General features: G+C 60.0%; 1 protein-coding gene across 34 annotated transcripts in view; it reads right to left on the bottom strand.

Moving 5' to 3' along the window:
• Positions 1 to 1238: 1238 nt before the first annotated feature.
• The window catches only part of KIF1A (kinesin family member 1A), a 101529-nt gene continuing 76598 nt past the window's right edge, over positions 1239 to 26169 (bottom strand). For 9 of the 34 annotated variants that reach the window (XM_070489215.1, XM_070489213.1, XM_070489217.1 and 6 more), the window contains 16 exons: positions 25737 to 25803; positions 25553 to 25637; positions 22592 to 22697; positions 20033 to 20059; positions 15111 to 15134; positions 13616 to 13730; positions 12465 to 12598; positions 11356 to 11417; positions 10778 to 10923; positions 9942 to 10142; positions 9348 to 9425; positions 8711 to 8835; positions 7265 to 7417; positions 6431 to 6623; positions 5387 to 5523; positions 1239 to 4948 (listed from right to left, as the gene is read on the bottom strand). In XM_070489215.1, the coding sequence (XP_070345316.1) occupies positions 4906 to 4948; positions 5387 to 5523; positions 6431 to 6623; positions 7265 to 7417; positions 8711 to 8835; positions 9348 to 9425; positions 9942 to 10142; positions 10778 to 10923; positions 11356 to 11417; positions 12465 to 12598; positions 13616 to 13730; positions 15111 to 15134; positions 20033 to 20059; positions 22592 to 22697; positions 25553 to 25637; positions 25737 to 25803 (1696 nt within the window). In that variant the 3' untranslated portion in view covers positions 1239 to 4905. The remainder of the gene's footprint in view (positions 4949 to 5386; positions 5524 to 6430; positions 6624 to 7264; positions 7418 to 8710; positions 8836 to 9347; positions 9426 to 9941; positions 10143 to 10777; positions 10924 to 11355; positions 11418 to 12464; positions 12599 to 13615; positions 13731 to 15110; positions 15135 to 20032; positions 20060 to 22591; positions 22698 to 25552; positions 25638 to 25736; positions 25804 to 26169) is intronic. The other 25 variants (XM_070489220.1, XM_044751403.2, XM_044751408.2 and 22 more) reach the window with 8 other exon arrangements.

Here is a 26169-nt window from a genome sequence, read left to right as displayed (position 1 = left end):
ACTTTTTACGTAACTTTTATAATCAGCTGGTTGATATCTACCAGGAATTTTGATTGAGATAGGGTTGAATTTATAGATTAATTTGGTGAGAGATAACATCTTAACAATATTGAAACTTCCAACCTATGAACCAATGGATGATCTTAGGTCTTCTGTGGTCTCTCTCAGCAATGTTTTATAATTTTCAGCATAGAGATTTTGCATACATTTTGTTAGATTTATACCTACATAGTTCATGTTTTTGGTGCTATTATGAATGGTTCTGTTTTTATAAATCAAATTTCCAATTGTTTATTGCTGTAAGTAGAAGTAACATTGGTGACCTTGTATTCTGCAAGCTTGCTAAACTCATTTATGAATTCTAGCAGCTTTTCTGTATATTCTCTTGAATTTCCTACTTATGCAATTACACGCTCTATGAAGAGACAGTTTTGTTTCTTCCATTCTGATTGTGTGCGTTTTCTTTCTTCATTTTGCCTTATCACACTGGTTGGGACCTCCAGCACCATGTTGAATAGGGGTGATGATAGAGGGCATCCTTGTCTTGTCCCCAGTCTTAAGGGTTAAGCATTCCATTTTTTGCCAGTAAGTATGATGTCAGCTGTAGCTTTCTTGTAGCCGCCCTTTAGCAGGTTAAGGAAGTTATCTTCTATGTAGGGGTTTGGTTAGCAATGGATGTTGGGTTTTGTCAAATGCTTTTCATGTGTCTACAAAGACGATAAAACGATTTTCTCTTATTAGTTTACTATAGTGAATTACACTGATTATCTTTCAAAGCAACCTCGTGTTCCCAGGATAAACTCAACTTGGTCATGAGGTTTTATCCTTTTTACATGTTATTAGATTCAATCTGGTAAAATGTTATTGAGGATACTTGTTTCTATGTTAAAGAATATTGGTCCGTAGTTTTATTTTCTTATAATGTCTTTGTCTGGTTTTGCTATCAGGGTAATGCTGACCACGTGTGGCTGCGGGCTGCCGGGGCACTAGGCTGGGAGCAAGGGTTGGTGTGCCCGAGGGCACCTGGAGCTGCTCAGACAGCTGCAGCCAGGTACCGAGGGAAGCAGGTGGGTGCTCCTCTTGTACCTCCCACCCCTCGATGCTCTCTCCCCTCCCCGCCTCACCACTGGGGAGGTGGGTGCTGTCTCCGGAAGGTGCAGGACATGGACCCTGTGACCATTTCCGGCCCCATCAAACAGATCCAATGTGCAAATAAAGCCACAGTGGAGACCCGCGCGTCTGGTGTTGCATAAGGAGCCACGTTTATTTCTTAATTGGACAGAGCCTTAAGTGCACACACACAGGACAGGAGCCTAGAGCCTAACATTCAGGTTTAGGACGTCAGGGAACCAGAGTCATTACGTCAGGATGGCGGTTACGGTGCAGGGGCCGGGGTATGCCACACAACCACGTATGTACAAGCCACAGGGGAACCGGGGGGACGGCTAGCTACAGGAAGCACAGGCTCGGGAAGAAGCCACAGCCTCTGTCGATCCTGGGGGAAGGCTTGCCCCATCCCAAGGATAAAGGAGGGCGCCTTCCAGAGTCCCATGCCTGGGGAGCTGACGGAGGACCAGCGAGGCAAGCCCGCTCACGCCTGTAACATCAGCGACATTCAGGGACCCTCTCGGGGCCCTTTGCCACACCCACCCCAGAGGTGCCGAGGGGGGATCAGGATTGACGAGGAGACCACCTCCCTGCAGTCACCCTGGGTGGGGGTGTGCGTGGGTGCATGTGCGCCTGTGCGTGTCTGGTTGATGAGTGAAACGTTGGCATCTTACGAGTGATTCCTCAGAGTGGGGAGGCCTTGGACCTTACAAGCATGTCAACACTCACGCCTGCACACCAGCTGGGTCACGCTGGAGCCCAGTGCCAGTTGATCTGGAGCCCAGCATCCCCCTCCCTTGGGCCACAGCGGAAGGAGCTCACCCTCCCCTGGAGGGGACAGAGAGCCCTCCCCAGGCAAGGACGGCCATCCCTCAGACCAAAATGAGGCTGCAGCCTGAGCGGCATCAAGCATTAAACCAAAAACCGTCTGAGAGAGAAGGCTTTCTAGATCTTTCTCTCCTTCCCTACTTAGCAGGAAATGGTAACCACAGCCAGATTTGACTTTCCTCTCTGTACCGCACAACGTGAGGACCCTCAGTGGCCCTCCAGATCAGCCTGTCATGTCACAGAGGTGGAAACCAAGTCCCAGTTTGTTAACTTGTCCCCGGCTAATAGGACACGTGGGTAGTTTTGGGCATGAAGATTTCCTGACTCATAGATGGAGTTCTCTCCTCAACAATTCCGGGTTTCTGAACTCTGACCCAGGACCTCTCACTGGAGCAGGTCTGAGAGGAGGAAGTGACAACGGGGACGGGGCCATCAGGTGGCCCACACCTGGCTCCTAGTCAATGCCAAGATGGTACCGGTCAAAATGCAACGGTCCCTGGGGCACCTCCATGGCTGTGGAGGCTCCTGAATTTGGGGGCAATTCCCTCACGTGGGTCCCCTCCCTCAGCCCTGCCCCACACAGCAGGTGCTCTACAGGTTGGCTATCCCCAGACACCTGCGCCCTGGGTGGGAGGGCCACAGACCCTTCTGGGCCACAGCTTCAGGCTGGCTGACCTGAGTGGGCCGGGCCCGGGCCCTGCATCCCCAGTCTCCCTGCAGCAAGGCGAGGCTCTCGGGGGACCCGACTCGTCTTAGAACAACTCACCCCATCCCTGTTTCTCCTCCTTACCCTCAAGGTCGTCCTAAAAGCCAGAATAAGTGCTTGTTCCACACTGTCTGTCACCTCTGCTCTCTGCGTCTCAGTCCGCTACCTCTGGGAGCTTCTGAGGGGGCTGTAGGCCTCCTGGTTTCTGGACAATGTTCGATTTCAGTCCAGGGTGGGAACCCCCATCTGAGGAGCTCCACAGAGAGCTGCTGAGTCCTGCACTGCAGAGACGCGGTTTCTCAGGACCTGACCCTCACTGACGGAGCCACTCCATCAGCAGCACCTTCCAGGTCCTGGGGATGAGGCAGCAGTGGGTGAAGCCACCGCCACGCTGCCCCCGAGCCAGGGATGAAAAGGCGCGCTCAGTCGCAACTCCCAACCTGGCTTGAGCCCATCATCCTACATCCCACGTGTGAGGCAAAGCTTAAGGCGCCTGACTGACTTTCCCAAAGGAAAACTTCAAACCGGAACCTTCTCCCTTCGTATGGGGGCCAACACCGCACGTCCCTGGGGGAGAGATACTGCAGGCACTTCTGGTCTCAGTGCACAGAACTGGGAGGATGTCCATGTGTCATGTCAGCGCCAGGAGGGGACAGCCTGGAATAAAGGGGAGTCTCAGGACCACAGACACCTGACTGTCTCAGGGTCACCCAAACCAAGTGGAAAGGGGAGGTGTCAGTGAGCGAGGCCCAGCAAGGATGGCAAAGTGGTGGAAAGCACCAGAGAATGGCGTGGAGCAAGCAAGGCTGGGCATGCACCCGGTCCTGGACCGCCTGGACCCCGAATGAACCTGCTCTTGGTGGGCCATGCTGAGCTCAGGGGTACTGTGGTGTGTTTGCTGTTTTTCCTGGAGCTAAAAAGAGGCCAAATGTGCCTTGGGGCATGGGAACGGGTCCCTGAAGACCCCCAGGCCTGTGGTTTCTCTGATGGGTTTGTGACCTGGGCAACACATGATTAGATTCTCAGCCTGGGGCTGACTCCTATCCTGTCCTGGGCAACCCTCAGACATGGGGTCTGCAAAGGGCACAAATTAGATACTGTAACAAGATTGGAACAAGACAAGGGCAACCAACCGCGTCAGATGCAGAAAGGGAAAGCCGCTTGATGACAGATGACCCTGACGCTGGCCACGCTCACCTGACCCCTTGGAATCTTCTCACTGGGACTCAGAAACTCTCTTCTCTGGAGACAGACAGGAAGTCACAGAGTGTCTTCCCAGGAGCGACCTCGAGCTCACCCCATTTCTCATGGCAGCTGGAAAAGCTGCACCACAAGCCCCTCGCTGGCTGGACCATCACCCTGGACCGCCTCTAAACGCAGCTGCCCGCACCCGCCAGCCTGGACACATGATACAACCCAGCGGGATCCTGACCCCTCTCTCTCCTGGTCCCCGCCAGGACGGTCCCTCACAGCCCAGGCGCCCGTCGGCCTCATGTCTCACAGGCTTCCAGGGAGAAGCTGCTGGCACTGTGCGTGGAGTCGCACCTCACGGGGCTGCTGACCGGGTGAGATGTGGATTCAACCTCCCGCGAGAAGTAACACACGCCACCTTCTGTGCTACTCAGACTTCAGGCATCGGATCCCCCCAGCACGCACACTCCCCGCACAAGGGCCTGCCCCACATACGGCTGGGGAGGAGCCCAGCCTGTCCAGACACCTCCTCACTGGTCTTCCGAGGCGGCTGCCCCACCCTGTCTGTCCTCAGAGGCTTGGGAGAGGCATGTGGGGACCAACGGGGGGGCAGAGTCCGTCTGAATCCTAAGGGTCTATGTGAAGGCATTAGAAATAAATACTTATAAATAGAGCACAGTCTGAGAGTTAATTTCTGAGTGGACTCTTTCAATGTCACTAACTAATGTATATTAATTATAAGTCTGTCTATGCTTAAAAAAATATGAGAACGCAGCGACGCCCCTGTGACTTGTGCCCTCTGACCTTGCCAGCGTCTCCCAGCTCTCCCCCCAGGGCATGTTCTGAAAGAAGAAACGACAAGAAACCGGCCTCTGCGGGAGCATGACAGGTCATGTGCTGCAGGTCCCCTGGCCAGAGTGGGGCTCGCTGGGCCCAGCTGCGTCCCCAGGAGGAGGGGCTCGCTGGCTGGCTGGTGGAGGCAGGGCCGGGCGGCTGTTGACAGTTGACACGACGGATGGAGACGAGGACTGGGGAGCGGGGCTGGGCCTGCTGGCTGTCGGGAGGGCTCTGGCTCAGACCCTCATCTGGGCAGACCTCCTTCGGGAGAGCTTGGAGCTGTGGGAGTACCGGGGGAAGCAGTGGTCAGGGGAAGCGGCAGGGGCGGGATGCCGGCAGAAGGGGCCCCATGGCAGGCCTCCATGCTGCTCGACGGCCCGTGCCCCTCTGGTTCCCTCAGCACCGGGAGAGACTTAATCTCTGCTCCCTGTCAGTGTGACCTTGGAGGAGCAGCCCACCCTCCTCCTGTAACTCACTGCCGTGGGAGGGGCCTGGCGAGTCCCCTGCCTGACTGTGCGGAGTATTTTCCCTCCATGAAGGCCCACCCCGGGCAGAACGTAAATTTTGAAAATCTCAGGGATTTATATACTTCACGAGTTGCAATGGCACCAAAACGAGGCTTAATGTTCTCAAGGAGGTCCTCCCAACCCAAAGGAGCTAGAAGAGCCCTCCGGTCCTCCGAGGAGGAGGGACACCCATCCAGGAGGCAGCCCGTACCGGATGGTCCCGGCCAGGAGTGGGTTGAAAGCGTACAGCCAGTCGTGCATGTCCTTGTCGCTGTTCGCCTGCAGCAGGATGCCACGGTGCTCCGTGCACACCGCGAACGTGTTGGGCGTCTGCAAAGGGAGGCCCCACTGTGAGGAGGCGCGAGACCTCTCTTGGGTCAGGACGCAGTGGTCACCACTCCCCTGGGGCCCAGGCGGGTAGGTGGGGAAGGGGCGCCACTGGGGAAATCTCACGGATGAGGAAGCAGGAAAGAAGACCCACAGGAGAGGGCAGAGCTGAAAAGGCTGTGGCTTCCTTCTGGAAGGCTCTGCAGTCAGGGCACCCTTTTCCATCTCATGCCCCAGGGCTACCCTGCCACTGCTCTGCGTCCCCATGGGATGAGTCCACCCCTCACTGGCCCAGGTTCCTTCCCCTAGGACCCGGGCTCAGCTGCTGGACCAGACGTGTCCATCGGGCCCCATGAATCTCCGTATTTTCTCTCAAGCTTGAGCCCTTGGCGAGCCCTCACTTGCACCCCACCCCCACCAAAGGGAGTCAGAAATCATCCAGTGGGCACAGTAGCTGCCAGCAGGAAGGAGTCAGGGCCCCTGGCACACACATCCGGGGCGACTGCTTGCTCAGACAGGAGCAAGGACAAAGCCAGGGGGACAGGGGGCCAGATTCCTGGGGCCACTGCATGGCAGGCCCTACGGCGCTCAGCACCACCCACCCTGGCCATCCCCAGGAGGAGGGGACTGGGTCATTGGCCATCAAATGGGAAAGAGTTCATGCTTTCCCGGCCCACGAACCAGGGCCCATCACCATCCGCTGTCACCAGGACTCTGAGTTCCATGGGCAGACAGAGAGACCCCAAGACATGAGAGGCAGAGGGACAGTGAGGCTGCCCCATGTCCCCAGGAGAGACAGAACTGGATGGCCTCAGTCTGGCAGTGGGCAGACACAGGGCCTGCAGAGGAGGACGAGGCCAGGCTCCCACCCTCCCTCCCTGGGCCCCGGCCAGCCCAGGACCCGCCCTTCCCGTCTCCATGGCCGCACCTTGAGCATGGCCTGCTGGTCCTCGCTGTACTCCACCTGGGCGGTGGAGAGGTTGAGCACAAACCTCTCCACGGCGTCCTTGTCACTGTTGTACATGTAGGCATACGGCCGCCGCACCACCACGAAGCGTTTGGCCCAGCCGGCCGTGTGCGGCTCCAGGAAATGCAGGTACCCCTTCTTGGAGACGATCGGGCTGTGGGGCGAGGACATCTGCTCACTCGGGCCCTCCTGGCAGTCAGTGGCGGGGCCGAACGCGGGAGCCACCATGCACCACTGAGCCAGGCCCTCGGCAGTGGTGGTCACAGCACAGGTCAGAAAGTGGGCCTTCAAGGGGAATAGCCGGGGCCGGGGCCCTGAAGGTGCCTGGTAGAAACCCAAGCCAGGGGGCAGGGACCAGAACCACCAACCCACCCCTGGGCCTCAGTTTCCCCAGCTATAAAATGGAGAAACTTAAAAAAAGCTGAAGCTGCTCCTGACCTGTCACACTGTGCCCCATGACCACAAGCCATCAGTTATGGGGGGTCTCAGGGCAGCAAGGGCCAAGCAAGCATTTTGCATAGCGGCCAAGCCGGTAACTTGCAAATGCGTTAAAACCATCTTTCTGCAGAGCTGCCCAGTGGCCCCTGGCCCTGGACCTGGGCTCTGACCACCTTCCTGCCTGTTACTGTCTGCTCATTCTCCACCCTGCCTCAGGTCAGGGGTGGCCTACCCGACCCCCTAGTACAGGGCTGTCCCCTGCCCTAGGCCTGGGGCAGCCTGCCTACCCTCTTGGGGACAGAGCTGGCTGTGCAGCACTTTAGAAAGGCCTCTGTTTGGGGCAGGGCTCCCACGCACCTGACCCGGATCTCTTGGATGTCAGGAACCAGCAGGCGCTGGGGCTCCTTGTCCGCCTCTGACACCGGAGAAGGGGAGGGGGGCTTCTTGGAATCCGCCTCTGGCACAGGCTCAGGCTCCGGGCTGGCTGGCCGGGAGCAGGGCTGGGGGGTCCTGGGAAAGCAGAGCGAGGCCCTTGCATGCCTGCCAGCAGGCTCCTCGCTGAGCCTGGGAACCATCTCCACCGGGGCTTCCCCCACGGTCAGCATCGCCCTCTCAGAGCCGCCATGGGGCACCTTTCGGGGCCTGCCCAGCTGTGCCCACAGATGGAGCTCTGGGCCCACCCACTTGATTCCAGGATTGTGCTGGGCACAGGAGGTAGGGGCCTGGCTGTGCAGGATTCGACACCCTTCTCCCGTGGTGCTTTCTGCCTCCCCTGCTCCACCCCCAGGAAAAGAGACTCCAGCATCTCTTCATCTCCAAAACTGAGCTGAAGTTGACATACTGTTCTCAGGGCCTGTTTGTGCACTGGGAGCTGCTGGCCTATAGGCACCTGCCAGGCCTGGAGTGGCCAACCTGGTGGCCAAGGAGGCCTGTCTCAGGATGGGGCCCAGAGGGTTCCATACCTTTTCTTTTTTTTTTTCCTGAGGAAGATTGACCCTGAGCTAACATCTGTGCCAATCTTTCTGTTTTGTACATGGGATGCCTCCATAGTATGGCTGATGAGTGGAGTACGTCAGGGCCTAGGATCCAAACCTAAGACCCCAGGCCACCCAAGCAGAGGACACGGAACTTTAACCACTCAGCCACGGGGCCGGCCTCTTTCTTTCTTTTTAAGAACAAGACTTGGAAGCCCTGAGGCGTTTTAAAACCTGACAGATCAGAAGTTCGCGGTGTTAGCAAAGTTGGGGGTCCCTTCCAACACTCTGCTCACAGATGTCAGAGGGTCCTTCTTAACAGTAGGGAGCCTAACGCTTCCCTAAGAACTGTTTTGTCGCCTTTTCTCCCCACTAAGCATTTTATGAGCACTGCCCTGTGAAAAGGGTTTTCTGTTTTGTGTCGTTTTGACCTGTTCCTGGTTTTAGTCACGACTGCATTTTAAATTTATGCTTCAGCAGAAAAGGATCTCCTACAGGAGAGGAGACACAGGCAGGGCCCCGGGGCGGAGGATCAGAGGCGGGGAAGTGGGCGTGGCCCAGGGGCGGAGCTGTGGAGATTGGAGGCGGGGCTGTGGGCGTGGAGGGCTCGGGGCGGGGCTGTGGGCGGGGCCGTGGCAGATGATTGGAGGCGAGGCTGTGGGCGGGGCCTCGGGGACCACGCCGCCAGGCAGACCGGCAGACCCCCATTCCGCCCTGACCTGGAAGTGTGCGGCCGGACATCCTCGGCCACGAGTGCCCTGCCTTCTCTGTGCTCTGTGCCTAAGTCAGTGTCATCGGTTGCTTCCCCGGGAGCCTGGAGCTCACTCACCTTAGGTCAGCCGCTCCATACCGCCCTTCGACCAGAGAGGGGCAGGTGGAGGAGGGGGTGAGTGTGGCCGCCCCCAGAGGGGACATGGACGGGTCCCGCAGCAAGGTGACAGACATCTCAGAGAGCTGCAGAGGAGAGAGAGCCTTTGTGGAGGGACACGGGGAGGGTCTCCAGGCCCTCCGTGGGGGGGGTCACCCCTGCATGGCTGATCCCTGCACCTTCACTCCAAATTTACCTCCCGTTTAGGGCACCCCCCATCCAAACTGCAGGCCAGACTCTCCTCCCTGTCTCCCCAGGACCCTCTCCCAGACCCTCCATGCCCCCATCCTGCCCCTCCCAGGGCTGCAGGCTCTGCCTTGCCTCAGGAGGGATTCATGGCCACTGGGCTCCAAAGAGCGAGTGAGGACCACTGGGTGGGATCCAGGATGGTGTAGCCTGAGCCCAGACTCTAGGATGTGCAGCCTGAGAGCTGTGGTGAGAGGCCAAGCCAGGCAGGGGGGAGAGGCCAGTGCAGAGGATGAAGGCTGGTCTTGGGGGTAGCTGGGGGGCCGAATGAGACTGCAACAGGTGGGAGTGCCACCAGGGGAGGCTGAGCCCTGAGCTGTGGTGGCGGCTCTGAGCCGGACTCGGCACCCACCTTGCTCTCACTGGCGCTGATGCAGACGTGGCTGTGGGTGTACTCTCTGTTGAATGTGTGCGTGAGGAGGCGTAAGCACTGCAGGGAGAGCAAACGCCCGTCAGGAGCCTCCCAGGAGCCAGCTCTGCCCTGGGCAGGGCCCTCCGACACGAGCGACTGGCTGAGGGGCCTGGGCACTGCAGGTCAAGGTCGGCAGTGCCTCCACCTTTCCAAGGTGATGGGGCCGTTCGGGGAAGCCTCCCAGGGCAGAACTGGGGCCTGGGTGAAGCCAGGGTAGGGGCAGCATCACCCCCAGAGCTGGAGACCTGCCCAGGGGCCCACCCAGCAGCAAAAAGGGCAGCTCTGGATGGAGGTGATGAGCTCTCCATCAGAGCAGGTATTCAAGAGAGAGCAGGTCACTGCTTGGGGGAGGAGGCTGTAAAAGGCCCCCAAATTCCAATGCGGGTAGGGCGGGGGTGGTGGGCAAGGGGACTCTACGAACCCCTCATTCTCCCAGATCCCAGGACAGGAGCCAGCCACAGATCAGGCTGGGTCACCGGAGCCCTGGAGGAGCTGGGGTCATGGCCACGCTGCTTGCCCACCTGCCTGCCCTACCTTGACAGCCAGCTCCCGCTGCCTCTCGTTGGGAGCCTCCAGGGGTGATGGCCGGCCCTCAGCCGAGAGCGGGGAGGAGGCGCAGGACGAGCTGTGGGACTCAGAGTCCTCACTGGAGATGGGGGACAGCACCTCGGGCCCGGGCCGCTGGGTGGCCTCCAGCTTCTCCCGCAGCAGCAGGTAGTGTCTGGTTTTCTCGACCTGCCACAGGAGTGAGAGTGCGGCCTCACCTGCTGCCTCCATGCAGGGCAGGAGAGGGGCCTGGGTGGCCGCACTGGGCCCCTGGGGCCCCTGGTCAGGCCCCGGGAGAGCCTGCCTCTCTCCCAGGCTGTGGCGTGTGGAATGGAGCCACACTGAGTCCTGCAGCCGCTCTTCACTGTGGCCAACACGCTGCCCCCTCCATCCCTGGCCTCGCGGCCCAGTGTGTGTGCCCACGGTGAGCAGATGGACATGTGCATTCCCAACACCAGCTTCCTGGGGGGGTGCTGTGGGCTCCGAAGCCTTGGGGAGGGCCCAGAGGGTGGGCACGGGCCTCCACTGAACCTTGCCACATGCACCCCTCCGCCCAGGCAGTCAGCACTCGGCTGCTGGACACTGACCAAGCGACTGAAGGGCCTTGCCCACCCCAACTTTCTTCCCAGGTTTCTTTCTCACCCATCTACGCGCCTAACAGTCTTCTCCGGTTAGGTCAAGAATAAACCTTCGGCTCTAAGCCAGTCATTTTTGTCGAGTACCGCAAACCCCGCCGTGATGAGCAGTTTGAGTGTCAGGAGTTCCACCCTGGGGTGGCCTGGGACTCCCAACCGTGGTCCCCTGGCGGGGTGGCACAGGCTCACCTCCTGCAGGAGACTCAGCTTCTCCAGCTCCCACTGGTGGTCCAGGATGAGGCTGTCACTGCGGGGCCTCCAGCCCGCCAGGTTCTCCTCGCCCCGGACGTAGGCCACAGACGTATCCAGCACTCGCCGGCGCCGCCGTTGCATCCCTGGAAAGGGGATGCTGGTCTGACCACATCCCTCCCCATGGGTGTCGGGAGGGAGCTCATCCACCCAAGGGAGACTGGCCCCCTGGGGAGGCTCCCCTGCCCCTGCCCCTGCCCCTCACCCTTGGTCCACCCTGGGCCCCACAGAGCCACGCTGGGTCTCGCCCACAGGAAGTTATCCAGCACTGTGTCCCATGAAAGGTCACTGCTGCCACCTTCTGGCTGTCCCCCTACACGGCCTCTCCCTTTGCTGGGCCTCGCACCTCACTGTCCTCCAATCTCTCAGAACAACTCTGGAGGTCGCAAGGTGAGCACCTGCATCTCGCAGGTGAGGGCCCCCAAAGGGCAGATTAGCTGAGGTCGCCTGACTCCCTGACTCCCAACAAAGTGCCCCTCCCATCCCCATCAGCCAGAGAGAGCAGGGCGCACGCCTACCTGGGCTGCCCGCATCGGCCACGTGGCACAGGCTGAGCTCGTACACGCCCGTCACACGGTTGCTGCGGGGAGCAGAGGGGGACCCATCGTCACCAGGCACAGTGATGCCCCGAGACCAACTCTCACCACCATCAAGTACACATTGGGCTCGAGTCCCGCCGCATGCCCATGCCGTGGTGGGCATGGGGTGGCTGGGGTGTCAGCGTCCCCGCGCTGCAGTCCCTGTACAGACGGTCCCCATTCCAGACCCCCTTTTCCCCATGACCACTGATTCTGCCGAGGGCACCACACCAACCCTCTCACGGAGGTGAGCCCTGCTGGCCGGGGCCGCCCACCCTCACCAGGGAACCTCCCGGAAGGCTGGGTCATGGCCAGCCCAAGGCCACAGTCCTGACCCCCACACTCCTTCCTCTCACCGTGCCCAGAGTGGCCCGGACACTGGGGTCCATAACACAGAGCGTGTGGGGAGCCTCACCAAAGCTGACCACAGGTGGCCCACACCCTTGGCGGTCTCTGCTGCTGGGGCAGGGACCCTCCTCACTGCCTTGACAATCTGTCCTTCCTCCCAACCCCCCAAGATGCAGGGCATGGTCCTGGTGTCTGATGTCTGACCCCTCAGGTGACGCCAGCCTTCATCCAGAGCTCCCCCTTCCCATCCTAGCCACCCACACGTATCCAGTTCTACTGTGTGCGTGCAGGCCGTCCCGAGAGCACAGATGCCGGAGGTTCCCGGAGAGGAAGGTCACCCAGCAGGGGGTGCAGTGCGGCCCTAAGACCACCCACAGCGGGTCCCAGGGCAGACAGCCAGGCGCTCCCCGCTGCACCCTCCAGGCAGGCCCGGGCTTTCTCATGGCCCCTCAACATGCCATCAGTGTCCCTGGATGTGCCCTGTGACTTCCAATGACCCCAGCATCAGAGGTGAGTGAGAGGGAGCCAAGAGGCCAGCAAGTCCAGCTTCTCCTCTGGGCCAGACTGCGCTGGAGCGCGTCACGCGAGCGTCAGACCGCTGGGGTACCCCCAGGGCCACCCCCTGTGCAGAGCCTGGTCTGTCCTCACCGGGACCAGGGCACCAGACAAGGCAGGTCCCTCTGCCCCCTCGGCGGGCTTACCTCTCTGAGGCCCGCAGGCTCCCACTGCCGAACAGGTTGCGGATGGAGCGCGAGGCCGGCAGCTTGGCGTCGCGGGAGTAGAAGACCATGCAGAAGTCTTTGGTGATGACGGCCGGCTGGGTGCAGTTCTCCATCTGCAGCGGGTGGGGCAGAGGCAGGGGCTCAGGCACAAGGACACCCCCAGACTGCCCTGGCCCCAGGTCCCCTTCTATCCTCCGGGTCCCCCAGCACAGCCCCTGATCCAGGCGGGAGAAAGTCTCTGTTCTCTGCTTGAGCCAACTCCTGCGGGAGAGAGGCAGCCAGGGCCCTGCCTCCCTGGGGCTGCCAGAGGGCCGGGTGTCCATGCAGGGGGCCCCGAGGGTCCCAGACACGGGCCTCACCCTCTTGGGCCTCAGCCGCCTCACCATAAAATCAGGTGACGCGCTTCCAGAAATGTGTGTGAGGATCAAACCCGATCCTGTCTGTGCCCCCACGTTTTAACTCTAAAATGCCACAGAAAATGACCATGGTGGTCTCCGTGCTGTCTTAAACAGCTGGGTCTTTCGTTTCCTGAGCTCATGGTAACTGCTGACAAAGCTGATGTGTGCCGAGGACTTGTCTGGGCAGAGCTCTCCCTGCCAGCATTTTCTCAGCCCGAGAAAACCACCATCCCGCGAGGTGGTCCCCATGTTATAGCCAGCCGGAGTGATCAGGCTCTGAGGGGAGGTGGATGCCTTTGCCTCCACCATCCTGTTGGCTACCAACCCCAAATCTCCTAATTCCTCACTACTGTGCCCAGCTAGAAAGGACCACACTCCCAGCCTCCTCCTGTGCTTTTCGAAGGGAGGTCACAGCCTGAGACCCTGGGAATGAAGTTGGGGAGGCTTCTGTTTTTGTGCTGCCTGGAACATAGATGCAATGTCTGGTAGTACCACAGCCATTTTGCAACCCCAAGGACAAATGTCCACACTAAAGATAGTAGGATGGGTTAACTGTGAGCATTGCCATTGAAAGTACACGGATTTAACAATGACTTGAGAAGTCTTTTGAGAAGATACAGGGTGGTCTGGGGTTGTCCAGGGCTAACAAGCGCCCTCATTGCCCCTTGGCAGGCAGCTCAGGCTTGGGGGATGGGTGATTTTGGTGGAGTGCCCTGGGCAGAGGTTTCTTGCCTCGATGTAAGCAGAGAGGGTCATGTAGATTTTCTCTCGATAGGGGGTGACCCGGTTCAGCAGGAGAGAGTTGTGCATGGAGCTGTCCCACGCAGCCTCAAACTGGTAAAAGGTCCTGGAAGGAAGCAGAGACGAGGTAAAAGATAACAGGTGCAGGCCATTCTCTGCTGGGATGGGGACATGCAGACGGACAAACACAGACAGACACAGACAGACAGAGACATGTGGGTGACCCACAGGGAGAGCCGCTGGGGCCACAGGTCCAGAAGCCCTGGGGGTGTCCAGGAAGGACAGAACCTCCTTACTCAGGACCGGGCTGGGTGGGGGACTCCAGAGGCCACCATGGGAGTCCCAGAGCTCTCTCAGCTCCACCCTGGATGGATGGGTGAGATGGATGGACAGGATGGGACGTTTTAGCCCACAGCTCACAAGCAGCGGCCCGAATGCGAAGGTGGGGAAGGAGAGGCAGGCAGAGGGGAGAGGAAAGAGGAGGGACAGAGAGGGCGAGAGGAGAGAGGGGAGACGGAAGCAGAGAGGGATGAGAGATGGGGAGAGGGCGGGAAGCGGGGACCTCAGCCTCGGTCTGAGTAAGGAGGGGCCGTGGCCTCTCCCTGGACCTGAAGGGGACCTGCCAGTCTGCCAAACCCTCCACAGCCCGTCTCCCCCACCAACCAACTTGCCCTCAGGAGAGGGGGGCCCTCAGGGGAGGATGCTTGGAGTGGAAACTGGGGTGGCCCATGGCAGCCGGGCTCCGTGGGAAGGCAGCTGTCCACTTAGCACAGAGCAGGCAGTAGTCCCTTCTCTCTGTCCCTGATCTCTGACCAGGAAAGATAATGAGCAGAGTGTGAGCCAGTGGCCCAAAAACCCCTCCCAGGGGGCAGGATATTGGCTCTACCAACAGGTCAGTGGCTTCCACTCCAGAACAGGGCTCTCTGTTACAAGACAGTTGTGTTTTCAACCATCGGACGGCAGAGCTCCTAAACTCTTGCCTTGGGCGGGGCACGTGGTTGGAGGCCCTTCACATTTGAGGTGGAGAATTTGCCTCAATCCACAGGTGGCCACTCTGTGGACCCTGGGCAGCACGGCTCAGCCCCAGCCTCGCCCAGTTTCCCTCCAAGCATCCTCAGAAAGACACAGTTGAGAAACACGTCAACACAAACAGCCGGGCAGCGGCACACGCCCCGGCACCACCGGGCCCCTTCCGAAGAGCCGGCCCGCCCGGGAGCGTGGAGGGCGCCCGGGGAGCAAAGCCCCGTTGGGCTACGGACAGCGCCACGGCCACCCGTCTCTCCATGGCACAGTCCAGGGGTGCAGGGAGAAGCAGAGGGACGGGGCAGGCTGCTGTCGGACACACGTCACCAGGGACAAAGATCCAGAGGGAGGGACGCGAGGACAGCGGGGTAACCAGAGAGCGGGGAAGACGTCGGAGGAGAAAGGAGATTGAGAAGCGGAAGAGGACAGACCAGCAAGTGCGGAAGAGAAAAGTGAGCTGTACCTAGTGTCATTTCCGAATGAAACGCTAAAGGCGGAGGCAGCCAGGACACACACGTACACACACAGAAGAAATTCACATGTCAGAACAAGCGCCGTCGCCCGGCCGCGGACAAGCGAAGTGAGCGCGCGAGGCCGCGGAGGCTGCTGACCGCGGCTCATGGGTGGAGATGCTGGTGGCCCATGGGGCTCTCGCTGTGGGTGAGGCCCACTCGGGGCTCCTTCCCCCGTATCTACAGTGACAGCCTTGAGTCTGTCCCCAGCAAGACTTGGCAGACACCCCTGGAGCCATGACCAAAACCTAGAGGGACGCTCTCCATCCCGGGGACCCCAAACACCCCGGATGGGGCCATGCCCGGAGGCAGAGCCGGAGGCCTGCTGCTGCCCGGCTGGGGAAAAATGCCCTCCAGACCCCCTGGCTCCAAATGCCACTTCACAGCCGTGTGACCTCGGGCTGTCAGCAGACATCTCTGTGTCCTGCTTCCTGGACAGACGACAGGCAGTCACTGCCCCTGCCTCACTGAGATGTCCTGTGGGTTAAGTGAGCCAACACGCAAGCTTGCTGAGAACAGGGCCCGGGCGCACACATCAGCATCACTAGCATCATTGCTGGTCCTCGCCTCCAGGAGGCCCTGATGACAACGCACTGGGAAACGGGACCCCTACCCTGGTAGGCGGGCCAGCCCCAAATCCTCCCGCTTGGCCCAAGGACTCGGCTTGTGCTGTCCCCTCTGTCCACCTGCCTCAAAGGTCACTAAAGGACGCTGCTGGCTTCTCTTCCGTTGCCAGTGCTCTGGGTGTGTACCCCAGCCCACCCCCACCCAGCCCCTCGGCCCCTGGGGTCGGGGACCAGCAGGCCTTGCCTGCATCTGCATGCATTCGCTTCTCTGTGCCCTCGGGAAAGAACTGGCCCAGCTCAGGGTCCTCCTCAGGCATCAGGAGCTGAGACCCCACCCCATCCTAGGGACCCTCACCCCTGGGGGGGACACACCAAAGAGCCAGCCGCGTCAGGCCAGCATAAACCCCCAGGGCTCACCCAGGGACGGCGCCCAGGACCAGGCAGACTGTGCCAGAACCCGGGCTTGGGGCTGTAAGAAGAAACCCACCCCCACGTGAGGCTGATGGAGGCCCTCGCAGAGGCTCTCGGCTGAGTGTCCTCAGTCAAGTTAGGATGTGGCTTTGCCACAATCGAACTCCAGTGACCTAGAATTGCTCTAAAAACCTGACTCTGGTGGGTCTCATGGGTGGGGTGGTATGGGGTGAGAAGGAGGGAGGGGGCCCTCTTGGGCCCGTGTCCCCAGCCCCATCCCCCAGGGGCCAAGATAGGTAGCTGGACCACAGTCCACCTGGCACGGCCATGATGCTGTCCACAGGCCATTTCCAAACCAAGGGTCAGCCCCCAGCCCCATGCAGCCTCCTGCAGATTGGCCCTCAGCAGGCAGCCAGCCGTGGCTCCACGTGGCCACAGGTGCCTGACCCTGGAGCCCTGGGCGAGGAGAGTCCTCAACGACACTCTCAAGCCCCCTGTAGAGGGAGGTCTCACCCAGACCCCGAGTGAGAATGGGAGCGGCTGACAGTGGGTGTGCTCGGGGTGGGGTGGGGTGGCAGAGTGGAGCCCACCCACCCATGTGGGACCCAGGCAGCCATGTGGGGTGCCCCGAGCTTGCAGGACTCAGTGTGGGAGCCACTGATCAGTGCCCCCTCGATCATATGGCAGGAAATCAAGACCCAAAGAGTCTGAGAGGGAGGCACGGCGCATGCACGATGCGACTGGGGGCCATGGGGACCACGCCAGGACCCTCTCAGCAACTCTCTTGGCATCAGGTCACCCCCGGAATGGAGCCCCCATTCTGCATAGCGCTCCTCACTCTACCCCCACAACATTCAGCCAACCCCTCCGATACAATTACAAGGGGAGACGTGCGGCCCAGTGGGGTCCCTGGACCCGAGGCCTTGGCACCACGAGGGAACTGCTGGCTGTGCAGATTCTCAGGCCCCACCCCAGATCCATTTAGCTAAAAATGCTGGGGTAGGGCGGCCTCGTGAGCAGAGCATCTGAGCTGACTCTGCGGAGTTTCTCCACAGGCTTGGCCACCCCATCATCCTGCGGACCTTCCCATTCTGGGGAAACAGGCCCAGAGTAGGGATGGCCAGGATGGGGCTGCCTGAGCTCTCGCCCTCTCCCGCTCTCCAGCGAGGCTGCCCCAGCCCTGCCCGCTGCTCCTCGTCCTCAGCCCTTCCATCCATGTGCCATGCTCAGGACAAGAAAGGGGAGCAGGCCGGCCTGCTCCTCAAGCTCCTGCTTAACACCTCAGCACCCTAAGGATGGCATGGACCCTTCTGCTCCAGGGAGGGTAAAGCCTGGGGAAGAGGCAAAAATGGGGTGGAAGGTTCGAATCGAGTCTCTATGCCACAAACCCCTCCCCTCGCCCCCATGTGTCTCCTGGGAACTCTGTGAGTCTGTGTGTGAGACACTCTAGGGGCATCTTAGTGCAGCCCCCTGGGTAAAATGGGGGTGGTCAGTATCAAAAGACATGCTTTTGCTCAGGAGCTATGCGTGTTAAATTAACGAGGAGTATTTTAAGTGAAATACTAATTAGGCAGTGGTGCTAATAACCACACACTCACATTTATAAAGTTATGTGTGCAAGGCCTCATGCTAAAAGCATTTCATGTAACATCTCATTTAATCTCACAACAACCTCGGATAGGGCTAATATTATTCCCATTCTGAGGGGGAAGGAAAATAAAGTTCCAGAAGGTTCTGCCACTTCTCCACACTCACACAGCCAGCCAAGGGCACAGCCAGGCTGCCCCAGCCCAGTCGGTGCAGCCCCAGGTTCTGCCCTACTCCAGACATCTGGGACGAGCTGCTCCCTCCACCACACCCCCACCCTCTGCTTGTCCCCAGTGCCGACTATCACGATGGTTCCTGCCCCTGGAACCAGCCCTGTGGAGGACACACAGACCTGAGTCGTGGGGCGCTGAGCCCCCTTCCCTCTCAGTGCCCTGAGCCTCCTCTTGCAGGTCAAGCCCACTGGGGGCCAGTGAGCCCACCTCTGGAATCGGGGGCCTGGGCCCCCGGCTCAGGTGTGGGGTGAGGACTCCCTGAAGTCCAGAGGCTGGTGAAAGAGGCCCCAGTGGAAGGCAAGAATCTGTCCCCCTCCTTTCCTGGTGCCAGGTCCTCCTGGCCACAGGGTCCTGCTTCCACTTTACCCAGAACCTTCCTAAAAGCATGATGTGTTTGCATGTGGGGGTGTCCGGGACCAGCCTGAGCACCCCCATATCACACCGAGCTGGTTGTGGAAATGCAAACTTGGACAAAATATCCACCCCCCCCGCAATCATACTGATGGGCTTGGAAGTTTCCATTCATCAAGGCAGCAGCCCCTAGATGGGGTCCCCTCTAGAGAAGGAAGCCAAGCAGATGGGCTCCCAGCCTAGAGCCTTCTGAGAGCAGGGAGACTGCCTGGGCAGGCTGCAGCCACCTTGGCCAGCCCAGCTTGCCTCCAGGAGCAGCTAGCAGGCCGCCTCCTCCAGCAAGCCCGCCCGACTGCCCGGGAGAAACAGGTCTCTCCTCTGGCCGTGCAGGGCTGTGCCCCCTCGTCAGGTGCAGCCACCACCACTACAGCTTTCCCTTGACAGCAGGACTTTCTCTGCCTCGCCCAGCTGCGTGTCCCCCAGGAGGGCCTACAGCAGTCTTTGGAAAAGATATGCTCACAGAATAGCTGCATATTCGTGCACGCCCTCAGGGACATACCAACAGGAGCCACAGCCTGGCTCGCTGCCCCATGGGGCCTCAGCTACAACTGCCCGGGCACACTCACAGTGACTATCTGTCCTGACCCATTACAGCCATGACCCGACAAGGACTCTGCCCTGGGGCTCCGTCCAGAAGGCGGGGGGGGGGGGGGGGGGGGGGGGGGGGGGGGGGTCACCATCCCTGACCCCACTCCATGTCGCTTAAAGGCTCAAACAGTTGTGCTAGAAGGGTTCCTGCTGCTCACTTCATCTTCCAGAACAGCTGACCCAGAGGACCACCGCCAGGGAGCTCTGGCCACAATCCACAGGGACCTGGGAGGTGACGACCTTGACCTTCCACTCAGAACAGACTTGAGCCTCAAGGATAAAGTCTGGATTAGGAACTGTAAGGCTGTCCACACCCAGAGCCTCGCTGACTCCTGCACCTGGCCTCTGCAGGCAGGGGCTGCACTCAGGTCAGGGAGGGAGCTGTGGTCCCAGGCTCAGGAACCCGGGCCTCCCAGAGTTTGGACCTGGGACCACCCATGTGAGTGCTGAGACTTAGCAGTCCTTCACAACTTTACTGCCCACCTACATTCCAGTCAGGAATGAGGCTGGGGCCTCTCACCTGGCCAGACAAGGGCTCACCTCGTCCGGTGTGGAAGGTGCAGAGCCGGGCTCTCCTGGCGGGGCTGGTTCCTGGCCGCCCCCCCCATCCTGTGCCCACTACGGCCCCTCCCTCCATCCCTCCCTCCTTCACCTGGCAGGGAGGGGGCGCTGAGCCGAGGGCAGCCTGGCCGGGAGCCGGGAGCCGACATGCAGGGCGCCTGCTCCGGCTCTCGCAGGGGTGGGGGTCGCACGGGCGGGCAAGACTCAGGGGCAGGAGGAGCGGGGGGCCAGCCAGCGTCTACGGAAGGGCAGGAAACTACCCAAGCAGCCAAAATCAAGAGTAGGGGCAGAAGGGATTCAGCCAAGGGTGGGGGGAGGGGGAGGAAGCAATAAAAAAAATTCAAAAAGTATCCCAACGAAATAAAACTAAAGAAGAAGATGGGAGAAACAGGAGGGAGAGGTGAGCAGGTGTAGAGGAATCCAAGAAGCGGAAATTAAACCCCAGGGCCGGGACTGGGGAAGGCGGGGGGTAGGGGAAGGAGAGAGGCTGAAATAAACCAAAGGCACAAATGGTACCTAGGCATGTCCGAATCAAGAAACTGCCTGCAAAACACAAACAATCACAGGTTAGTGAGGGCGGCGGGCCGGCGGCGGGCAGGGGGCAGCGAGCAGGGGCGGGGCAGCGCGGAGAGAAGCCGCCCACGGCTGACAGGCCCACTTGGAGCCGGAGAGGCTGCAAAGCATGGGGCCTCTGAGCAGGGAAGAGGCCGAGGGAAAGCATGTGGGCAGCCCGAGGCCTGAGCCAGGCCTGGGGTCTCTGAGCCTCAGCATCTGTAGGAGAAGGGCCCGGCCCATCACGGGACTGGAGAACATCAGCCGCAGTCCAAGGAAGAGGAAGGTCCTCAGGAGGGCGCTGCTGGTTGGCCAGCCAAGCCTCAGAATGGTGCCTGCCTGCGGCCACCAGCTGAGGAGGGTCCCTGAGGTTTTTCCAGGGCCAGGCTGGGAGTCGGGGCTGTCCTGGGGCTGGGCGAGCATGGGCAGGAGTCAAGCATGGGGTCAAAGCAGCTACGGGCAAGGTCCACGGCCTGCCCCGTGGACGGGCCTTCCTCCATGCTGGGACCAGGGCCTTGACCTCAGGCACGGGAGCTGATCAACCCCAGGGCTGCCCTTGGGTCAGCCTCACTTCCCACAGCCCCAGGGAGCGGGACCGAAGCCTGTCAGCAGTGGGTCCTCGGGCCTCCAGGAACAGGGGGGAACCTGTTTAGCCAAAGCGTCACTGACCCAAGATCCAGCCAGAGCCACAGCCTTCTAAGTACACTGGCATTTAGGGCAGGGCCAGGGCCCCCCAGGGTGCCCTCCAGCAGCACGGCTGGCCAGAGGATGGGAGACCCAGACACACGGTCTTCAGTGAAAGGAGACAGTGCGGAGTGGGAACACCCACCCACCCATCCCTTCTCCTTGCCCCCACTTCTTTCTGCCCAAGAATCTAGCAGTTGCTGGGGCAAGGGAAGGGTCAGAGGTCAGGGAGAATGCCAAGGTTGTCCCCGAGGTCCAGAGTATCACTCAGCATGGCAGACAGGCCCCTCCCAGGCCCTACCCTTCCCTCTGGGTCCCAGTCCCCCATGGGCCCAGCACGGCAGCCCACAGCCCTGCAGGCCACAGCCCTGCAGGCAGCCCCTGTGTGGGTAGGCGCCAGGCCTTCTCTGCCACGTCCCCAGGGTGTGTTCCTACAGCAACAGGAGACGCCCGAGCAGGATGCCCCCACTGTCTGCCTCACCTTCCCACTCTCCCAGGTGTGACCCCCAGCCTGCCTGTCATGGCGCCCCCTCCACATGAGAACACCTCTCAGCATTCTCCACCCAATTCCTCCCTACTCTGGACATGAGTGCAGGGTGCGTTCTTTCTGGAAGGTTCCAGGGCAGGGCTGAAAACCAGAGCCACATCTGCCCCTGGCAGTGTCTCGGCTGCCCGCGCTAAGGGATGGCTCCCTTACAGCCCCCTCTCCGGCGTGTCTATGAAGACTGAGTGTCTGAGCTCAGGAGTTGGAAGAATAAGAGATGACTCCCCCTGGACCCTTCATCTTTACAGATCCCAGCTCTTCTAGCAAGTGTGAGGTTCCCCCACCCGCTCCCAAGCACACCCAGCCCTCAAAGATATTTTTCCTGCAAACACAGCCACGGGAACCTGTGGAGACACCCACAGCTCGAGCTCCAGGGCTCAGCTCTCAGCTTCTGCCTCACAGGCCAGGTGGAGCCCTTGGGAGCAGCCCGTTCAGGACTCCAGAGCACCCGCCTCGTTTCCCCAAGCCCCTAGAAGGCAGCATCCAGACACAGCCAAGCCCGCTGACATCCCCCTCGAAGAGGGTGGCTCTTGGCAGTCATGAGCTGCCCGGCCCCAGCCGGCCCCCAGATGTCCCCCCCTCACATCCCGCCCAGCCTGGCAAACCCCAACAGGGCTGGTTTATCAGGGGCTGCCGAGGCCGTCCCTGGGAGCTCACGCACCCCGTCCACTGCCCCAGTTGCAGTCGAGCTGCGACTGCCCAGGCTGCGAGGATCTTGGCCATCACCCGGGCGCTTGGGAAGGAAAAGCCCAGTGACAAGGAACATGTGCCAAGCAGTGCCCCGTGGGCACGCCTCCACCCCGGGATGCTGGACCGCCGACCCAGTGTGCCCGTGAACCACCTCCAGGACCCCTGGCCCGAGGACCCCTGCCAGAGGCCACAGAACCACCCTCAGGAGTGTGGTTGGGGAAATTCAGGCCACCCACCCACCCGCTGACCCACGACACTCCTGAGGACAGGACCCAGCTCATCTGCCTGCAATTCCCACAGCCCCTTTGCCGGGTGACCAAATGAACAGACTCGATGAATGTGGCAACCAGTGATGGGACAATGTGCAGACCAAAGTGCCAAGGGACTTTGAGGCCACGAGCACCCCGCCCTGCACCTGTTCCTTGGGGCGTCAGAGAGGAGGGCCTAGAAAGCTTTGGGGCCGGACACGTCCTGTGTGGCTGGACCCTAGGCAGCCAGGTCAGCCAAGGGTGTGTTGGGCTGAGAATACACTCTGGGTCCTGACCCAGACACTGTCTCCAGGGAGTCAGGAACAGAACCGCTGCCGCCCCCTCGAGGGGACTCACCGGTCATCCTGGGCTGGGTGGATGTATCCAGACGAGAGGATGTTCAGAGACAAGATGTTGGGGTCGATCAGGGACTCATCGGTTTCTGGAGTGTTTCGAATGCGACCTACGGGAAAGGCAATGGGCCGTGTGTCACTTCCCAGGAGGGCAGGTGGAGGCCCTGGGTCCCTGCTCACGGCCTCTGCCTGGGCGGGAGCTTTGAAACCATGAGACGCCATCGGGGACCCGGGTCCCCACGTGGCAACAAGAGCATCTAGCGAGAGGTAACACCCCCGGCAGACGGGGGCCCACGTAAGGTCTGCAGCACGCCCAGGCTGCCATCTGTCAGTGGACCAGTCTCCCATCCTCCCTCCTGCAGTCTGAGATCTGAGTCTCTTATTTCTCAGCCATAAATGACTCTGGATCTCTCTCTCCACGTCCCCACAACAGAGAGATTTCAGTCTCCCGGCCTGGAAGGCACAGGTCCTCTCACCTACTGGAAAAGGAAATCCTAGCAAGACGAGAAGGAGGACATAAATGTTTCCTCCTCTTCATACTTGAAAAAAAGAAAAGAAACAATATCCACGCCATAAGGCTCTCCCTGTAAGGGGTGTTTCCAAGAGCCCTCGAAGGCACCGGCACATGGGGCGGTGGCTCCGTCTGTGGAAGGCCCCAGGACCTCTGTGACCCAGGAACGCTCCCTGGTGGCCTCATTAATCATTCCTGCTGTGGCAGTGACAGCCAGAGTGACAGCTCTGCTTCTTCCAGGAATAAACAAATAGGAAGTTTTCTTTGCTGAGCCAGAAGGGAACCACTGGGCCTTCCCTCTCGTCCTGCATGAACGGAGACGAAACAAAACCCAACACTCCACCAGGATTCCGCGTCCGCGTGCTGGGGCTGCCTGCTCCACATCCTGGAAGCTTCTGCAACGTTTGGGTTCTGGGGGGAGGTGGGTGTGGACTCCCTGAAAAGTGCCCGCCAGGGCCGGGCAGGGCTCGAAGGGCTTGTCCCCACAGCTGGGACAGGGCTCAGCGGCAGGAAGAAAGCTTGCCTGAGCGCCAGCCTCACCCCCAGGACGGAACACGTGCTTCAGCAGAGGTTCTCACCCGCCCAGGCCGACCAGGCGCTCCACCTGCAAACCGGAACCCATGCAGCCCCTGGTCAGGCAGAGACGTCCACTCACAGGTCTGCTTGGTTTATGAAGCCCAGAGGGGCAGAGCCCAACCCCTTGACCTGGAAGGGGCCTTGGTGTTTACACGAACATCCCCCCAGATCCCTTCCAATCGCATCTCTTCTTGCCCCCAGGCACAGGCAATCACCTCTATTTGCATTTTCAGGAAGAGAGGCGGCTTGGGGGCAGAGAGGAAGGTGGGATCCAGGACCAGGGCCTGGCTCCCCAAGGCCAGCAAGGAGGTGGCCTCTCTGCAGAGACCCGGGCGCTGGTCATCATCCCAAGAATAAGGGTAACAGGGGCAGGAATGGAAGCTCTGTGCGCCTCTCCCAGGCACAAGCTGGGTGCAGCTCTCTGGGCAGCAGGCTCTGAGAGAAGGTGGTGAGACAGGATGATGGCACACAGGACGGCCCCACCCCAGCCTCATTCCCTGTCCCGCCATGTGTCAGGGTGAGCCAGCACATAATTGCTTTGCCTTTGTTTTGTTTTGTTTTGTTTTGCTGAGGAAGATTAGCCCTGAGCTGACATCTGTTGCCAATCATCTTCTTCCACTTTACATGTGGGTCGCCGCCACAGCATGGCTGTCGAGCAGTATAGGTCTGCACCCAGGATCCAAACCCCCGAACTCGGGCTGCCGAAGTGGAGTGTGCTGAATTTAGCCACTACACCATACGCCCTGCCCCTTCATCTTTTTCTTTAAATTGATTCACTCTTTCAGACTTGCCCTAAACAGCATCTGAAATGAAGGTTCATGTGCTTGTTCTATGCTTTTTCTGGTTTGTGTGAAAACAGATACAAAACATTTAAAATGAAAGCATTTGTTCTGCGGCCCCCAGAACCTTGCTGCCCACAGTCCTGCACTTTGGGACACAGGACGATGGGTCTCATGGTCACACCCCTACGGCCACACCCTCAGACCCCACTCTGAAAGCCACATGGACATGGCCCTTGAGCTGCTGCCCACTGACCACAGAAACACCCTTCCAGAGGGATCCGTCAGCTCCAGGGCAGGGTGGCCTCATGCTGACCACACACGGGAACGGACAGTGGTCCATGTCCTTGAATGAAAACTGGGAAGACAAGTTCTTTACAGCTTGAGAAAGGAAACATTTTGGGCAGACCAAACAGCTCACAGTGTGGAGTCGTGGAAGAGAACATCCAAGACCCAGGCAATGGCTCTGAGCGGACCTGTGTCCCCCAAAAAAGATATGCTGAAGTCCTGACCCCAGCCACTCAGCATGTGACCATATTCGGAAACGGGGTCTTGGCAGATGGCGCAGCTGAGCTGAGGCTACAGTGGAGTCGGCTGGGCCCTAACCTCGGTCCTCGCAGAAGAGGCCACGTGAAGACGGAGGATCAGAGTGACGTGTCTACAAGCCAAGGAGCCCCAACGACTCCCTACAAACCACCAGAAGCCAGAAGAGGTGAGGAAGGGTCCTCCCTACGGCTTCAGAGGGAGCACGGCCACCTGCTGATGCCGTCCTCTCAGAATTATGCCTCCAGAACTGTGACAGGATAAACTCCTGCTGTTTTAAGACACCTGGCTGGTGGTACTTTGTTACAGCAGCCCCAGCAAGCTAATACAGTGATTAAATAGAAATTTGGAATCATCACCCAGGTCTAAGCTCTCCTTTTCAGGTAAGGGACTGAGGCACAGAGAGGTTAATGACTTAGTCTAAGTCACACAGCAACAGGGGCAGAGCTCTGGTTAGAACTCAGGCATCTGACGTGGGGGAGAGTTGGGGGGGGGTCTATGTTCTTCCCATCAACCCATCCCTGGCCCCCAAGGCAGCACCCACCGCCTCACTCACCCACGACCAGCTCGCGCACTTCCTTCCAGCGGATGTGGCTGCCCGTCTCGTGCAGCAGTGTCACAGTTATCCGTCTCTGGATGCCCTGCGGAGGCCAGGAGAGAGGATAATGTCAGATGGCCTGGAGGCCGCAGGGGGCCAGGGAGGAGGCATGAGGTGGGCAGGGGCAGGGAGGGCTCTGCACCTGGTGGAGCAGGAAGGTCCCCATGCACGGCATCCCACCACGGTGGTCCACCACAGCAGGGATGTAACTGGAAGAGAGAGAGAGAGGCGTGAGGCAGGGCCTTGCCCTCCTCCCCACCCCGCCCACAGCACAGGCCACGGCCCCCAAGCAGTGGAAGGGATGAGAACGGGAAAAACTCAGCCCCTCACTCTGGTGAAGATGGGGGGTTCAGTCCATGGAGACCAGAGTCAGCTGGGCGAAGAAACCCACCATGTGCCATCTCAACCTGTCCCCGGGGCCCTCTCCTCCCCCACCACAACCCGCTGGGGCCCAGGTCACCCCCGGGGCCCTCTCCTCCTCCACCACAACCCACTGGGGCCCAGGTCACCCCCGGGGCCCTCTCCTCCTCCATCACAACCGCTTGGGGTCTCCCAGCCCATCCCCAGCATGGGCA

The sequence above is a fragment of the Equus asinus genome, chromosome 19 (assembly GCF_041296235.1).
Source record: "Equus asinus isolate D_3611 breed Donkey chromosome 19, EquAss-T2T_v2, whole genome shotgun sequence".
NCBI lineage: Eukaryota > Metazoa > Chordata > Mammalia > Perissodactyla > Equidae > Equus > Equus asinus.
The sequence above is the reverse complement of the archived record's forward strand: the minus strand, read 5'-3'. Positions and strand labels throughout refer to the sequence as shown.